Source organism: Aptenodytes forsteri, unplaced genomic scaffold (assembly GCF_000699145.1).
Source record: "Aptenodytes forsteri isolate BGI_AS27 unplaced genomic scaffold, ASM69914v1 Scaffold106, whole genome shotgun sequence".
In the NCBI taxonomy this organism is placed as follows: Eukaryota; Metazoa; Chordata; class Aves; order Sphenisciformes; family Spheniscidae; genus Aptenodytes; species Aptenodytes forsteri.
The window spans coordinates 1,843,465-1,856,693 of NW_008794080.1; the positions used below are offsets into that span (position 1 = coordinate 1,843,465).

A 13,229-nucleotide genomic window follows, 5' to 3' on the forward strand; every position below is an offset into this window, starting at 1 on the left:
GTTGGGGGGGGGGGAAGTGATGTTATTTTATTTGAATATCCAAATAATATTATTTAAAATTTATAGTGGTTAAGCTAAAAACAGTTGAGTTAGTCTGAGTTCTTTCTATAAAACTGAGTAGAGAATTAGTTACCAACTGTATATATTGTATGTAACCACATCACCCTAATTTTTAAGGTTTATATCTAATTCATTTATATTTATTCCAATTCCTTGTTTCATTAATTAATATATTCTACCCTATTCTTCCCTGCAGGAAGGTGATCAAGCCTCTAGCATTTTAATCACATAAAAAGAACTATGACAAACAGCATGCAAGATAAAATTTGTTTGTATTTCTTTTAGATTTTATAAGGTATTCCAATATATTCACATTTATTTTATTTATATGTGTTTGTATAGTTCAAATCTGCCTCCACACAGGTCCATGTCCACATATACGCTTATCTGGTTTTTTTTTTTTTCCTTTCCTTTAAACATATATCACTGAGTCTGTGTTTTGGTTAACATTTTGGAGATCGTTACAACAATTAAGTAACTTCACTGTTTTCTTCTATTCAAGGTATGAAGTCTTGATTCTTTTGAAATCTGTAGCAGATTCCCTTTCACTTTCATGAAAATAGAAAGACAAAATAGGTGAAATCCTAGTTTGTATTTGGTTTTAGGACGTGCATTAAGTTCCATTTTTATGTGCAGTATAGTTTCAGTCCTTTCCTGTTTGCCAAATCAAAGATGTGTAAGTACTAAATTTTGACTCAACACCTTTTAATGTGACAATTCCAGTACCCGCTGTTGCACAGGGCGAAAAAAATCCTGCGAGTATTAAAACTCGGTAACAGACTAACCCATGATCCATAGCTGTGATGTACCATATGCAGCTACTCCGCTACACAGGCTATGTGACTGATACTGTATGAGCTAAGCGGAAGAATTTGCATCATAATGCAAATGCATCAAGATGGAAGAACTGATCTGAATTTCAAATGCATATTATGATGGACAAACTTTTGCAAAACTGTTGCAAAACTTCTGGTGTAATGGTTTGAAAACCAGAATTGCAAACAAGGTGAGTATTTTCAGGAGCTCCCTTGTTATGTATATAATTGTAGATGAAACTCATAAGGGAGAAAATACTGATTTTCTGCTTTTGTTGTGGGTTGCATTCAACCTTGAAATTGGTGGGCATAACAACCACACTTCCATTTCAGCTAATCAAACAGTAAAATATTCAGCTGAAATAAAACCCACCATCATTTAGACTACTAAACCATACAAAAAGGTGGAGAAGAGGAGGAGGACAGGGGAAATGGGACAGTCCCTTGCAGAGCAAGGGGTATCACGAATTCTGAAGTACCAAGCGCTCGTTCTAGATCCTGAGGAGTATAACTTGTTGCATCAGTGCTTCTGAGAGAAGCAAAAGAAAATATTAGAATGGCTGAAAGACAGAGAAAATACTTGCACAATGGCAAATTCACATAGGAAAAAAAGCTGAGAGAAAGAATGTTTGAGGGCTAAGGTTTGGCTGAAAAACAGTCGTGGAACTGTAAGATTTCTTTTGTTATTTGATACTTACCGTGCTCAGGAAAGAATATTTTGGGCATTCTTTGTACATTGCACAAGAGAATTGCCGAACTCCATCACCCTGATAGGAGTAATTTGTAAGAACCCAGAGATGTGGCAATATACTTACGAGTTAGGTCAAAAGAAGTAAAAATATATCCATTATGTTCCTATACCACTGCTTGTGGACAAGACAACTATGTCATGCACAGTAATGCCCTGATTGGGGAAAAAAAAAAAAACAAACAACCCTAATGTATTAGGATAACTACTAAAGAAAATGAATCTACAGCACAATAATATGGCATCGAGAAAAATGTCCCTTATGCCTGGGAGATGCATGCTTATATTATCACTAAAGTTTGTGCCCCAAAATAGTAAAACAATCTGAAAAATCAAATTGCAATTAGTTATTTTTCAGTGGCTTATTTGGTCTGTGGCTAATATTTAATAAAATCCACAGTAAAATCTGCCTCAACACAAAATTAAGCTTTTGTCTTTTCTTGTTTATCTCTCTCTTTTTTTTTTAACCCACTTTTAATTTTAAACGACCTAGTGATTTTTGTTAGGTTTATTGACAAATGAATAATGAATGTACACATTATTATTTTGTTGTTGATATTAAGTTCATTGAAACAGTCAGCAAAGAATGTGACTCTTAAGTCCACTTAATGGTTTTTTTTATTTTTGTTTTTGTTTGATGTAAGAGCCAGTGGAAGACAATAAACTGAACCTCCCAAAAGATTAGTTCATTTCTTAGCAGTAGATGGCTTTGACTATACTATCTTGCAAAGCTGTCTAATAGATAACTGCCCCATTTGTCTATCTGTAAGAAATGAGTAAGACTTTCCAAATCTGAGTGAGGCTGCAAGGCTGAAATACATCAATGATCGCTGGGTGCTCTGACAGCAGGTGATGGAAGACGCTAGTAGTTCAGTAGGTTACTAAAATGGCCACAGGATGCGACACTAGATTTTTTTAATTATTATTATTCATTTCAATTAACCTATTTTGCAATCGAATAAAGAGAAAATAAATTAAACATGAATATTTCTCTGCTCCATGTTATCTGTGCCACAATAGCACAAGAGGGCCACCAGGATAACAACTCATGCTCATCACCCAAGCGGTTTTAAAACTGGTGTAGTAAAACTTTATGCTACATCTTCCCCTTGTATTTTGCATACTGTTCTATGTGTAAAAAGGCATCTCACTCTTTGATGGGTTGGCCAGCGTAATGTAAGATGAGTTTAGGTCAGACATGAACTGACAATCAATGGACTCCTTTTAAACATCTTTCCGCTACCTGTATTGCGCAAAACTGATTAAACCCAACACAAAACTGTGCTGAATGGCTTTCTAGACAATCAGAACTTGCAGGGAAACTGCTGATACAAGACTATGATAACATTCTTTTAAATTGCTTTTCTTCATCTAATTAAAAAGTTTACTCCTAGCACAAACTTCAGCTCCAGGAGTAAATACTGGGTGAAATTTATCCTAGCTCAAAGAGCTTGTGACGGGCTCTCTGCAACCATTTAAGTACTGCATGCCACATTTCCTACCACTGGCTTCAGTGGGAGCAGGACTGAAGTGCTGTGTAACACCTGGGATAAATTTCAGTCAAGCAGGACCAGAACTGCAGTACAGTCTTAACTGCACATCTGAAAAGGCCTAATAAATGTCTTTTTTTTTCTCTGCATAATTGTGCTTTTCCCTCAGTAACACAGCCTGCTACTATGTTTGCAGCTTCAGGCTCAAACATAGTAGGTTTTATGCTCTACATTTAAACACGCACCTTCTTAAGATGCTTCTTGTTTTATTTAATTTAACTCTAATTAGTACCCCTGTTGAGCATGCTCCGGTGTCTACCAGTTCTGCCTCTGCTCCTGCACCACATGCTTCAGCCCATCAGCCTGCTACTGCTGCTCAAAACACAGCCAGTCTGATGACACCACCAGCAACCACCTCAGTAGTGCAAGAGTCTTTCTCATCCTCCTTCCAAAGGTAATGCTTCGTTGCTTTGTCCTTTCGCAGATACACCCCTGTATGGCTCTGGAAATGCTGCATACACATTCTTAACTTGAGAATGTAGTATGTAAAAGCTGTAGACTATTTTATATGCTTTTATATATTTTGGTGTGTTTTCTTATTTTGAAGTACGTTGTTCAAGTTTGCAAAGAATGCAAAATAAAACTGCCCTAAAAAATAACAAAAAGTAGCTTTAAGTCTGCAATACAGTTAACGTTTTCAGAAATCAAGTCTAGGGTTAAAACTGGAAATGTTTTTTCACCCCTTGTAATAAAACCAAAACAACTCCTTATGATAGTTACAGTGGTTGAATGAAGGTTCGTTTAATAGTGTTTCTGCAGTATGCCATGAAATGGAAAATTAGAAAATGTCATTTACTCACGTGCTTGAGCTTACCATATTGTAGTGGATCTCGGTAGAACGTGGTGGACAATGAGCGATATGTCAATAAAACCATGCATTTGATGATTGACTCGCTCTGTAAGGTAGAAAGTCAATTAATTTCTATTTAGATTTATCTACTCTCTTTTCTCTAATGAGATTTAGCTATAGAGCTAAAGTAAGTTTCAAGGAGGTATGCTGTCATAACACTTGTAGTACAGTAGGAGTTACAGTTGTATATTAAAAGTTGTCAGTCTGTGAAGAAACGTGTGGGATTTATACTGCTGTCACTTACATTAGAGTAATTTTGGGGATAGTAAGAGTGAATTCCTTTGGTGCATATTATTCTTTTCTCTTAGGCTTTTGCTACATAAATATTCCTAAAAGATGTATATTTTAGCATGCTTTAAAAATCCAAGGAAAAACACACTTCCAGTAATTTAAACTACTTTAAATAATTGAGACCTAAGATGTAGTCTGTCATATCTTAGATGTGTGCAGATGGAATTGGAAATGTTCTTTTGGCTCTATTTCTTGTTTAATTTTTGCTAGTTGACTTAGTTTCTCACTTTAGTTAGTTTTTACCTAACCGTGACCTACTGGACTCCAGTGTTTTTATTCCAGTGCAAGAAAATCAGCCAGCCAGCCAGCAAAGGAGGTTTGAATAAGGTATTATTCTGTAATTCAGAACTGTGCTGTAAGGCACTTTCACATGAAATAATGATATGGTTTAAGTAAATTTTATCCCTCAGTTGAAACTGTAACACGAAGAAAATGGATTATCTAATATATGCTTCAATAATAAATGCCTCTATTAAACTAATCATGCCAATGACTTGTGTTTTAAATAGGAGAATCTTTTGTCTGGTACTGCTTGCATATTAAAAAGCTTAGCTTGAATTCAGACTCAAACATCTTCAGATCTTGCAGATAAAAACATGTATCGTTGACAAAAGTCCTGTCCTGAAATACCGTCTGTCTTAGTTATCGATAGACTCTGGGTTTAAGATTTTTACATGATGTGTGGATTTTGTCTTGTGTTCTGTAGGAATGTGCTTGGTTGTGCTATTCTGTAAGTCTGCAGATGTATGCTACAGGAAACCTGTTCCCGGTAACCATGCAGCAGTCCTCCTGTACCTGAACTCCGACAAAGCTTGATTCTGATGTCACTATTTTTGTCCCTGTTAAATTATTTTGTACATGCTTTCATGTGTCTTCTGCAGAGTGCTTGCAGCCCCCAGCCCTCTTTCACAGCCTAAGCCTTTCCATGGGTCCAAGAACATGTCATTAGCAGCTTCCACTATTTCATCTGCTCTCTCATCTCAGTCTAGGTATATCTTTAAAGCTATCTTCTTCTTCTTTTAACTTAATTTGTTTTTATTCTGTATTACTCTCTCCGATTTAAGGTTTTCAGCTTCTTAAGAGATTGTCTTGGCAGAGACTGTTGAAAAGCATGATGTGTTTAAAGGAATAGCCTTCTTGCTTATCTTTCACGTTAAAACCGAGCTAGGAAACACCTAAGTGTTAGATTTAGGATATGTGACCAAAAGATCCTTTTGGAACAAAGGTATTTCAGTTGGGTGGTTTGTCCTGTTTTTGCCATCTTAAAATGAAAATATTTGTCTAGTGGCACTGGGTGGGAATGACAGACTTCCCCCCCCCCGGTGAAAACACAGGACCACAAGAATCACAGACCTTCTTTTATTATGCTCTTAATCATGACTAATGAAAGACCACTGATAGGGAAAGGTAGCATCTATCACTAGAAAGAGAGAATGCTGCTGTACTGCCTCACTGCTAAGCCCCTTCATTGCTTTTATTAACACTTTGTCAAGACTAACAGGGGAGAAAGCAGTAGATTTTAAGATTGATTATTTGAACATAATCTTCAAAAATAATGAAAAACTGAATCGGCAATACATTTGAGATTTTAATTATCCATGTCATTAATTATCCAAGCAGGCAGAAGGCATGTTTTCACAAAATGGTTAATGCATGCATATGTTTTTAACTGAAGGCTATTCATTTAAGAAGCTATAGTTCCTTTGTATTAATCACAGAACTACGGATAGACCTTCTGAATCCCAGAACAGGCGCTCTTCACGTGGTAGCTATGTTGGTCAGGAATAGAGTATAACAGTTACTTGGGACAGATTACTGTTGGCTTTTCATTTTCCATGCTAGCTTTTGGTGTAAGAATTAGATGCAGATACCTTTCGTTATCTTCTGGGATAAATCTACTCTTCCGTAGAAGAGCTATGTTTTCACTGCTGTCTTGGAAATGACAGTTAAGCAACAATTATGTATAATTTACATATAAACAGCTAATAAATTAGTATAAAGATAGCCATTATTTGTTGACACTACTTGCATGGCTATCTTAGAGCTAATATAATGCTATTTCTTGATTGAGCCTTTATCCATTTCACTTTAATTCCACGTTCCTTTCATGGGGAGAAGGGAAGCGGCGTGAGGCCTTGAAACTATAAATTCATTTGTAGTTATGTATCAATATGGGCTAACCAGCGTGAATCACAATTTTAAAGAGTAATGAGGACAAAAAGATCACCTTGAGATACTAAAATTTGCTTCCAATTCAAATGTCTTATCTCCTGCATTAGGCTGGCGTGGCCCATTTTACCCTTTCCTGCCCCTTTGAAAGGAGGCAGGTTGCCGGGGGAGGCTATGCGTCTCCATTCTTGAAGGTTTTCAAGACGCCATTGGATAAAACACTAAGCAACCTCAGAGCTGGCCTTGCTTTGAGCAGGCGGTTAGATGAGAGACCTCCTGAGGTCTCTTCCAACCTGAAAGATTCTGTGAATCTATGGAAAACAACTGTCCGTTTCAGAAAGCAACGCTTTAATCAGGCTACTAAAAGCTATTGCTCGTACGTGGCAATTATTTAAGTCAAAGATACAAGACCTACAGCATATCAGCTTTATATGCTACTGCCCTAAAATCTTACTTGCCAATGGATGACCCAGGTATCATGCTGACACACACGTCAGGCTATTATCAGCAGGCAAATGTTATTGTCTTAGCTAATACCTCTCTTGGAAGTTCAGTAATTCAGCGAGCCTTGGGACATAAAAGCAAATCAGAAACTTGTAGGATCTGTAAAAAATTGGTTCCCTGATAATCAGGTACAAGAAGCAAACTCAGTTTGGGTTTTTGGGGGTTTTTTTTGAGGGTTGTGTTGCAGCTGAAGTAGGTTCTTTATCTTTGTGCACTACTTCCATGTTTGTTTTAAAAACTGTCATGTAGTATAGCTAGTGTATTCAAACATAAGGGACTAAAACTGGCTTCTAAACTGATTTATAATTCAAATTTTTGAGCACCTGATAGTTTGCATTTAGAAATCAAGCAATGCATTAGCATGCCAAAATATGGACTTAAAAATCCAGTTTCAGCTTGACATATACCACTGGAGCATTGCAGCATTTCATATAATTTTAGTTCAATATAAAATACAGATGACCTTGGTTACAACAGTATCCCCATCCTGTAAAACATGCTCAGGTAGAATGAGGCTGAGATTTTACCAACCGTGGTTCCAGTGTTGTTTGGGTTTGGTTTTTATTTTTCCTTCTAGATACCTTAAAAAGGTCCACCAAGAAAATGCAGGAGGATTTCTTGGTCAATGTCCTTAACTATTTAAACCTGATTTAATTTAATTTAAACTTTGGTAGATCAGTTCTATAGTGATTTTGCTTTTGTGAGCAAAGGCCATATGCATAACACCTAACATGAGTAAAATCTTCATAATGTTGCTAAAGAGGAACGTTTGAAGTAAGTCTCTAATCCTTAACTGATCGTGTTACTCTTACTTTTAAACCTGCAGTGTTAATCTTTCTTTTTCACTTAACGGTCTTACTTACAAAGAAGAAAGCGTAGCAGGAGTGTTTCAAATAAGCTGCGAAGCTCTTGATACAATTGGTTATTCCATCTGGAGGGCAAAAGCAGGGCAACCAGTGAGACAGCACTCTGGGAATACAAAAACAGGCGAAACAGTGGAAAGAGTTACGATTATGGTTCCAAAAGGAAGGTGTAGCTTCTGCGATCCTAGGATTTTAATCCAAGCAGCGTGTCTGTGGTAAAGGGAAGAAAAACTCTTCTCCAGAAGCTGGGAAACTAAGTGGCATATGATAGGCTTCTGGTAATTCTGGCAAATGTGGGCTGTGCTCCTGTGGGATGCGATTGTTGCCCTGCGCTGCTCTGCATTTAGAGAGGAGCTGTGTTCATTCTGAATCCTCTTGTTTCTCAGACCATACGTTGTGCAGGCTTTTAAGTACTTTCTGTATTTACAGAAATGAATCACTCATGTTCTGAAATGATGCTGCTTCCCCAAGAAAAAAAAAAAAATCTACCTGTTTACCTAAGACCCTCTTTGGTACATGAACAGTAGAATGGTACTGCAAGGGAAAAGTTGAACACGATGGCTTGATGTTGCTGCTTCAACTACTTCCAGCCTGTCCTTTCTGTGGGGTTGTCCTAGTTGCCTCATAAGCTAGGAACCTTAGCTGATCTTTGGACTTTGGTTCGTTCGAGGTTTGCTTTTAAGATTTGATGCAACTTAAGCTTATGACACTGACAAAAAGAAACTCATACTTGTTTTTCTGTGCTAATACAAAAAAATGGTGAATGTCAAAGCAAACAGTCCAGTGGTTGAATTAGAATTCCACAACTAAAGAAAGAGCAAAACTGGATGAGAGGGACTTACAGAGCAATATACTCAGCTCATTTATTTATGTTACCATTATTCAGGTTTCACAATGATTCCTAGCTTAAATAAGATAAGCAAAATGTAATGTAATACTGATCTTATATGATTATAAATATGTACATGTTGTTTACTTTAGCACTTAAGAGCACCTCTTACTCATAAGGAAATTCACTGTAGGACAAGATATCCCAGTTTTCTTGCTATATTTTTTTCAAATACAACTTTTGTCTCATTTTAGTTTCAACCGGCATTCTTCCACCTCCATCAGCTACCAGTCAAAGAAGAGGTATAAAAATGTTTTGTGCAGCTACTCTACGTTGAAAGCACTTAACAAACCAGTTTATTGCTGCTAGTAGGCATCTACTGAAGTATTAACATAAAAATGATCTGCTTAAGAAATATTTACTCTTTCTGACAACTAATAGTTTTCAGAGCCAGTATTTAATTCGCTGCCTGTCACGTGCCATTGGCTGCTGCAGATAAATTCAGTAAGGGGGCTTTCACTGCTTTTCGAGATGCCATTGCTTCCCGTTCCATTAAAGCATCTTTGATTCTTAGGACATCTTTTTATTCTTTCTTTCTTTTTTCTTTTTTCTTTCTTTCTTTTAATCACACGCTATTTCCTTTTCTTCAGCAGAAATTCTGATAAATCTTTTAACTTCACTAAAACCCTTAATGATGTAGTGTAACACTTTATTTCTCTTTGACAAGCCTTTTTATCTTCCTTATTGTATTTAATATGCATCATACACTTGTAAAAGAGTTCAGTAGTTGACTTCTTTTAATTTTGCCGTGATTTTGGTACTATGAATACAAATTTGTGTGTGTGTTGTTTTTGGTTTTTTCAACTTCATCTCCCTGAACATACAAGGAAATCTAGTGGCATGGTTTTATCATGCTATTAACTTTGGGAAACACTTGAATTTTGAATAACCATTTTTCTTCATGACAGTCTAAGTATCACTAATCTGGCTCAGAACTTCTTTATGTATTTTGTGCATTAAGAGAGCTTCAAATGAGTCCTTCTACCGATGGACCTGCACATCTGGGAGTAGACTTTCCCGAGTGTATGCCATTTTCAGATTAAGGCTGTATGACACGTGATTTAAAATCTTTTAATCCACACTGTAAATATTGATCACTGATCCTGTAAAGGTAAGTATGTTTTACTGGTTTTCTGTCTAGTTTACCTTGAATAGTAGATTTTAAGACAAGGAAAGGTCTTTTGATAGTGTGTATTTAGCTAAAGGCATTTTGAAAGCTGTATGTGAAGCCAGTGTACCTGAAGCATACATCTTCCTGTCTGTGCGACGGTAGGAGCAATGATCCTCTGTCCAGTGACCCCGAGTACAGTGCGTTCTTAGGCACTACAGATGAGGAGGTATGAACAGGACACAGATGGTGAGAATGGAAAGTAAAGTCTTGCTGCGCTTAGAACAGCTTTGGCGGTTACAAAATCACAGCACAGCTCACAACAGAATTTACATTGAATACAAACCCACTAAAATAGTTTATCTTGGAGAGTCCTGTTCACTCATGGTATAGTGGACCCAAATCCAGCCCTAAGCCCTAGACTAGGTACAGAAATAATTAGCTATAGTCGTTGTAGCAATAGCTGTGTTTCTAGGTCTAACTAAATAGACAAAATAAATTAGCCTGAGGCAGCAATGCTATACAAGCTAGGTCTATAGTATAAGCACTGTCAGAGCAGCAAAAAACTATGTTGTGAGGATGGGTTTATTTTGTTCAAAATTAAAAATCAAAAGTGTACATTTGTCAGAATGCTTTTTACCTGTACTGGAAGGAATTTGCTGGGTTTGCCATATGTAAAAATTATAACATGTTCTCTCCAGATGGCATCTATTCCCACCATTAAAGAAAGTACGAGCCAAGGTGGACCAATGGTCTGGCAAAGCTGGACACTTCTTTTCTTACGCTGATAAATGTTTTCCTGTAGACGTAGCCACTATGGAAATAACTCCTAAGCTGTCAGCACAAGTGGATAGGGATCTGGTTCATACAGATAGTTTTACTTTCTTTTTCCCTTCAGTTTCATTGTGTTATCAGGGTGAGTAAGAATGATGTTCAATAGTGAATGGGTTTTATTACTGCACGCGTCTCAGTAGCTGTTCCTTCCCTTCCTTGTACTTCTTTATCCTCTCTTGCTTGCTCTGTTTGTAAAGCTTTTTTAGTGGTCTAAGAAGAAAAGTCACTGCAATAGAATCATCCTAAGTAACAGGCAAAGAGAAGAGGCATATATTTCAATGTGTCACTATAATATTTGCTGGGTTTGCCATATGTAAAAATTATAACATGTTCTCTCCAGATGGCATCTATTCCCACCATTAAAGAAAGTACGAGCCAAGGTGGACCAATGGTCTGGCAAAGCTGGACACTTCTTTTCTTACGCTGATAAATGTTTTCCTGTAGACGTAGCCACTATGGAAATAACTCCTAAGCTGTCAGCACAAGTGGATAGGGATCTGGTTCATACAGATAGTTTTACTTTCTTTTTCCCTTCAGTTTCATTGTGTTATCAGGGTGAGTAAGAATGATGTTCAATAGTGAATGGGTTTTATTACTGCACGCGTCTCAGTAGCTGTTCCTTCCCTTCCTTGTACTTCTTTATCCTCTCTTGCTTGCTCTGTTTGTAATGCTTTTTTAGTGGTCTAAGAAGAAAAGTCACTGCAAATAGAATCATCCTAAGTAACAGGCAAAGAGAAGAGGCATATATTTCAATGTGTCACTATAATCAAGCTGAAAACCCCCACCGGAGCCATAAAATAGAGGAAAACGATTTCTTATTCATGTTTGGAATCCTCAGCAAATGTTTTTAATCTAGGAATGCAGAAATTGCATCATAATACTGCATATCACGTGCTTTTGTGTTAGCTGAATTTGAACATTTGAACATTGAATTTAGAAAAATTAACGTAAATTGTTGTTTCAGTCTAAATAGGGAAAAGAGTTTCAGAAATGTTTTTTAAAGGTCACTACAATCTTTTTGAAAAGAGTACAATGCTTATATACAGTAGCTAGTATTGTAGTAGTAGTAGTAGTAATAGTAATTGTGCTGAGCCAGTATCTTTTTAAGGCAGTGAGATACGCCTCATTGATTTATCGTGGACAAGAACAGGCCTGTTTGTTTGTAGAGGGACAGAAAACCCAAACTTTGTATGCATGTTCCCGAAGTCTGATCCCTTGTTAAACTGAGAGTTCCTTTAATAAATTTGTCATATTCCTTCAGTAAGCTGTTTTCTGTGACAACAAGAGCAACTTGGCAGTATTTAAAATCCTTATTCGGCTAATTTTTCTTTCCAAAGAATTGTCCAAGCCTTTCTTAGCAATGACAAAGACTAATGAATCTCTCGTTATTCTCTCTGTAGCTCTCAAGGACAGTTCCTCTTGGAGTGCTTTGGAAGCTGCCACATCTGTTATTTCATAATCAGTAACTTTTGCTGTTTATAAAGTTGCTCATACCTTCATTTTGCTTTTAGAAACACAAGCCAGTCATATACACCAACGCCAGTTTCTGGAAGCTACAGTGAAAGTCCTGCTGCTTCTGCTACTTCAAAACCGAGAGTTGTTACTACTGCCAGCATAAAGCCCTCTGTCTACCAGCCAGGTAAGGTGACTTCAAAGTACTGAAAGGATTCAGAAAAGAAATGCACATGCATTTCTTTTAGAAAAAGAAAATGCAAAGAATGCACATTTTGCAATAGGACACACACATATCAGGAAAGATTCATATACATGGGACCAAATGCTGCTAGTTGCTAGTTTTGCTTCAGATTATCTGAAGGTCGAGGATTATGTTGTATTTGTATGCTTCTTTAGAGTGAAAATGTGGAGCAAAAGGAGGAAGAAGAATAAAGGCAAGAGAAAAACCTCTAATAAAAAAATGCGTAGCCTGACTTTTCAAAAGAAATACATTTGTAAAAGAACCCAGCACACCCAATTAGGAGCCCAACAAGACTTCAGAATTGATAAAATAGCTTAAGAATGCACAACTCGGGAAGGAGATAAAATAGGTGAAGGTAGCTTGAGTAGGATACATTTGCAAAATAGATAAGGCCATATATTGAACTTCTCAAACTCAGGCTTATATTTGAAATAAATAATCACCTATTAAAGTACTTCGTAATGTTATGCTTCCACTTCCCGCAGCTCCAATTACTGAAGGAATATATTTGATTACTATGAACAAGGAGCTCTTGGATAAACTCAAACACAAAAAGGAAGCCCACAGAGGGTGGAAGCAAGGACAGGGAGCCTGGGAGGAATACAGAGCCATTGTCTGAGCAGCCAGGGATCAGGTTAGGAAAGCTAAAGCCCTGATAGAATTCAATCTGGCCAGGGACATCAAGGGCAGCAAGAAAAGATTCTATAGGTACGTCGGGGATAAAAGGAAGACTAGGGAAAATGTGGGCCCTCTCCAGAACGAAACGGGAGACCTGGTTACCCAGGACACGGAGAAGGCGGAGGTGCCAATGACTTTTTTGCCTCAGTCTTCACCAGCAAGTGCTCGAGCCTC

At 37.2% G+C, this 13,229-nt stretch overlaps 1 protein-coding gene across 9 annotated transcripts in view; it reads left to right on the plus strand.

The window, feature by feature from the left end:
- Nucleotides 1-13,229, plus strand: part of LDB3 (LIM domain binding 3) — a 129,430-nt gene that overhangs the window by 97,979 nt on the left and 18,222 nt on the right. For 2 of the 9 annotated variants that reach the window (XM_009272432.2, XM_009272458.2), the window contains 4 exons: nucleotides 3,403-3,567; nucleotides 5,196-5,303; nucleotides 8,934-8,981; nucleotides 12,193-12,320. In XM_009272432.2, coding sequence (XP_009270707.1) covers nucleotides 3,403-3,567; nucleotides 5,196-5,303; nucleotides 8,934-8,981; nucleotides 12,193-12,320 — 449 coding nt within the window. The remainder of the gene's footprint in view (nucleotides 1-3,402; nucleotides 3,568-5,195; nucleotides 5,304-8,933; nucleotides 8,982-12,192; nucleotides 12,321-13,229) is intronic. The other 7 variants (XM_009272451.2, XM_009272474.2, XM_009272466.2 and 4 more) reach the window with 5 other exon arrangements.